Source organism: Montipora capricornis, chromosome 12, assembly GCF_036669925.1.
Source record: "Montipora capricornis isolate CH-2021 chromosome 12, ASM3666992v2, whole genome shotgun sequence".
Taxonomy (NCBI): domain Eukaryota; kingdom Metazoa; phylum Cnidaria; class Anthozoa; order Scleractinia; family Acroporidae; genus Montipora; species Montipora capricornis.
The window spans coordinates 38,019,938-38,024,937 of NC_090894.1; the positions used below are offsets into that span (position 1 = coordinate 38,019,938).

Consider the following 5,000-nt stretch of genomic DNA (forward strand, 5'->3'; position numbering starts at 1 on the left):
GTGTCTTTCACATGACTCGGCCGATGGTGGCGTTACAATCTCACTGAATTCTTTTTCACAAACTGGGCACTTAATTGTGCCAGAGTCGGCTGTCTGTAAGTTTTAAGATACAGGCAAGCATGTTAAATGTTGCTTTCAGCAAACGTGGAGACAACATTAGAAATATTTTACTTAAAAATGCCATTCATCTTGTGCAACATCACACCACTGACATTGGTTACATTACATTTCCTGACAGAATCCAGTCACTTACAGAGTATTTGAACATAGACACAAATGACATATTAACTGAAAATATGAACTCATAAGGGTAAAAGAACAATCTTCCACATTCTTGATTGGCTGAAACATGACACATGAACTATTAGATTCATTTACCAGAGTATATCACTTATCTTATAAGTGCAGGATAATGATAAAGATTAAGACGACACCTTTGAATCCCACAGAAATTCTGATTTTTTTCCCAAGAAGAAAGTGTTTAGAAATGTCGATTTCTTATAATGACATTATCGTATCTTGTGAATCACCTTGGGCCACTCTCTCAAACACGCCAAATGAAAGGTGTCAGAACACCCAAGAGGATGTGCAGAAGCCAGCCCTCCCAATGCATCTCTGCAAATTTCACACTTGCAAAATGAATAGCAAATAGAAAAATGAAAATGTGTGTGAAGAAAAAAAAGGAAATACACCAATTTGACTCAGACTAATATGTACTCGTCTTCAACACAGAAAAAGAAAGGTACTCAAGGCAAAAATCTCTGCATGCAGAAGAAATGAGAGAACCAACATGCCCAACCCAATTGATGAGGGCATCATCTTGGATTTCAACTTAAGCCATCTTCACTATTGTCCCATATTCACAAAAAATGTGATTACTATCCTTGGTCCACAATCAATAATGTGATCTTTTAAATTGCCTTATTGAGGTAACCTATAATATATATGATGAAATGTATAGTATAATAATATTGTTAATTTGTTATCCTTTTTGCCAAAAATAAATTATGTACAGAAATAGCAAACATTAAATTTCTTAACCTGTTTTCATTTTAGTCATCTATTTAGACAATTTAATCAGGGAAGAGCTTTCAGTGTCAACAAGGATATCACTAATCTTCTTTACTAGTAACAGGTCTTAATCATTTTAAAGTGATCAAAATTCCTTTTTTTGTCCTTTGGATAATTTACAATACTATGTTAAGGTAACACTAAGTGACCCAAGTTTTACGTAAGCCTTAATTTCAAAAAGACACTTGATAATTTTAACTGGAATTTTCCTATTTAATGGTCCGCCATCACTAACTTTCAAATCTTGAGATAGCTGGATTGAGATTTGTAAGTTTACATAGTACGAATAATAGCTTTCGGAAAAACATTTAACTATAAAATATTGCTACAAAAATGCTAAAGATATCAACATTTGTAAGTTACAAACTAAAGTTGATACCAAAAGAACAATAATTAAATGATAAAAAAGCTATAACACAAGAAAATAACATTTTTTTACAATGATAAGATAATTAAGCAAAACGCTTGGCACATAAGGAGCCCGTGTGGAAATTTAAATTAGGTGTGAGAGTCTTGATGAACAGTATTTTAAAGACTAAACAATCAATTTCAAGACTCAACAAATTTAATTGGCTTGTAAACGCAGAACCCCTTCTCAAATCAACGGGTAGAAGCTTCATGGAAGCGCTTCTAAGTGTTTGTAAATCGAATTCTTAATGATTTCTTAAATGAATATTTAAAGAATTTCGAGAAAAATAAAAGACTGTCAGATTCAAAGGGAGTAAGCTTATTTTCAAAACCTCAATGTCCAGCTTCGGCGGAAGAAGGATTGATAATCACATTTAAATCCTAAGAAAACAAGTGCACATCATTACACAATTAAATCTGAAACACGCACCTCATCTACACTACAATCGGCTTCTACGCCTTCTGCGCCTTCTACGTTTGATCTGTCGGCCATCTTGCTTCTTCCTTGGTGGCTTTAAAGACTCTCTGTCGAACGGCATGCTTTGCGGGCGTTTGTTATTGTTTTGATTAGAGCGCACTGGCTGAACTTGTGAACTGACGAGTGTTGTGCGATGCGGCAAGATAGAAAATGGATGATAGTTCTTTCAACTTGGACATTTCAGTTGGAAATTTACAAGAATGCCCTGCACAGAGACGAAATATTTATGGAAGTGTGGTGAGTGAAAATTTTCGAAGCGATATCATTTTACTAGACGAATACCCGCGGTTCGCCTTTCAGCTGACCTTTCGTCTATCGATTCATTTCTTCAGATTGCAGAATCCGAACCAGCGCCCGAAGCAATAAAAGTTTTTGTGATTGCAAATCGGCTTATAAAACCAAGCAGAAGAATGGAGTCGGCTGTGGTTGTCCTTGTCGAACGGCAAATTTGCCATGTGTGCAGAACAGGTGTAAATGTGGCACTGGTCGAAAACAATGTGCCAATCGGGTAAGTTCTTTTTACTGTGTATGCATATACTCTCGATGAGGCGAAGACATTTTCTTTTTTATTTTATATTTCTTTAGAATGTTCAAACTGTTTACCAACCAAATCTACCGTCCAGTTCCATGGAAAGACAAAGACGCGACATTGAAAACACAAGGCAGGAAATCCAGGCGAGTCATCTTTTCGGCTCGATAAACTTTATATAGTGTCGACCGCGATTTATTTGCTTATTCCGATAGTGAACTCACCTTTTCTTATTTCCTGTTTTTCTAGGAATTCATTGATGCCCTTGACGTACAACAAGTGAGATGGTTGATGGTGCTGCTCATAAACAATGGGCGAGGGGGAAGTTTAGATTTTGCGAGATGACTTGTCACACATGAAAACTCGGATGAAGAGCCACAGCCAGATCCGACATATAATGCCTTACCCGGATGGTGCATCTGCAACAATTGCATCCAAATGCCCACTCCAGAGGAAAACAAATGCTGTCGACGCAGGGAAGGTATTACCTCCTATGAACTTTTTCAGAATCTTTGTGTAGACCGCCACGTTCTCGAGTTGGCAATAAGAGCAAGGTGCGATATAAGAGTTGAACCACTAGATTTTTCAATGTCCAGTTTCCGCAAGGCCGCTTATAGGCAGTTCATTTTGTGGGAACATGGTTATTTGGGGAGGGGAAATAGACGAATTATACCATCCTGTGCCGTCAAAAAAGTGCGTGAACAGTATCCCGCCCCAGATAACGTTAATATGGGTTTCAGGGCAGAGTAAATTTATGCTTCTCGTGTACTGGTAGATCCAGGGCTGGAAACCATGCCCTACCGTTTCTTTGTCTTGTAGCTGAAACAATGAGTCTTTGACAATATGTCCACCTTACACAATGTTATGTTGCTTCAACAATGCAAGTGGCTATCAATTCACATTCTGCTCAAAACCAAGCTGAACATTGAAACAAAATCGCACACATGATGTACAAAATATTGCTATGGATACCAAACAATAAAAGAATGCAAGCACCAAAGATAGCCTTGGAATCAATAAAGGTAACTTGACTTTATTTGACCTATAAAAATCACCCCATTATTCACAGTATTCCTTGAATAAGAATCCACTTAAAAAAGGGATGGGGGGAGGGAGGAGGAGGGGTTGAACTAAGCCATTCTTATCTTACACTTTTTTTGACTGAAATCTGCTCTGGTATTCTTGTACCAGAGCAATTAGCTCAGGACTCTCTCTAAGGGCAATTGTTGGTGCCAGGTGCCTAGGATGCTCCTCAGGAAGAGAGAGCACCCGTTCTGCAGTTGCCTTGTCATCCAATCTTGCCTTTAGGATTGTGGCAATCAAGTATGGAATGTATTCATATGACCTCTCGGCTTTAACTGGTTCTGGATGGCAGCGTTTTGTCCTTTTCGAGTACTGTTTCTTCCAGATCAGTTTGCCATCCTTTGTGGTGGCTTGCAGCCGGACGGTGTGCATGTTGTGATCTAGTGCTGAAAGTAGCATTCGGATTCAGAATGCAATGAAGCTGTGAAAATAAAAGAGAGCTGTCTTGAAATCAGTTTTGAAAAGAGACCAAAACCTTGAAGGCATCCACTACAGTATGTTGATGCCCAAAGACTTGTATTAATTTCTGAGAATTTACTAGTGCCATTATTTTTATGTCATCCTTGGTACATGTACATGCCTATACATTTGCAAGGTATTAGTGTCATCATGAAAACAATAATTTGTAATGTACTTACTCAAAGGAATTCCTCTTGGGGGCATACTTAAGCATCATAGTGTTGAAGTTTCCTAGAAAGCTTGTGTGCCTGCAGATGTAATGTAAGCAGAGTAATTGGAACACAGTCCATGTCCATATAATAAACTTCCCTGTATATGTTATCAAAAAATACAAGATGAGTAAACAGTTTTTTGAATTACCTTTTAGTTCATATGTTAGTGATTTGTAAACAGTTACACATAAGTCAACCTGCTCATTTTAATTAAATTTTAATTATCGCCCACATGTCATGCAAGGTGGCTTACAGAGGCATCAAAAATAAGCAGAGTGAAACTTCCTATGGATAACAAATTTAATTTTTTTCAAATTTCGGATTTTTTCTTTGTCCCATGCTCATGACGGAAATGAACACTTCATATAAACAAATTGATGATTCTATATACATATCTATGCAGCCACAACTTACTTAAACCAAACATAGAAAATCAAACTTTCCACCCATCTCCTGTCCATGATGACCTTTCTGAGAGCATCCACTGCCTTAGAACCCTTGTCAAGGAATGGTTTTCCATTCTCTGCTGACGTAAGTGGTCCATGAGAGCACTACCCGTCATGCCATTCGTGCTCTCCAACTACATGGTGAAGTACACCAAACCATTCATTCTATACATATGAAACAAAAAAAAAACCTTGAGATATGCATTCCTAATAAATTTGTAGTGTATGGGTTTCCCTTGCCTTATAACATACTACCAACTACAAATTATTTCTTACAGCCAATTTTGGCTGAAATGTGTCAATTTGAATACATC

General features: G+C 37.5%; 1 protein-coding gene across 1 annotated transcript in view; it reads right to left on the reverse strand.

Moving 5' to 3' along the window:
* Positions 1-4,791: 4,791 nt before the first annotated feature.
* The window catches only part of LOC138025789 (uncharacterized), a 2,062-nt gene continuing 1,853 nt past the window's right edge, over positions 4,792-5,000 (reverse strand). The window contains exon 4 of the mRNA XM_068872952.1: positions 4,792-4,851. Coding sequence (XP_068729053.1) covers positions 4,792-4,851 — 60 coding nt within the window. The remainder of the gene's footprint in view (positions 4,852-5,000) is intronic.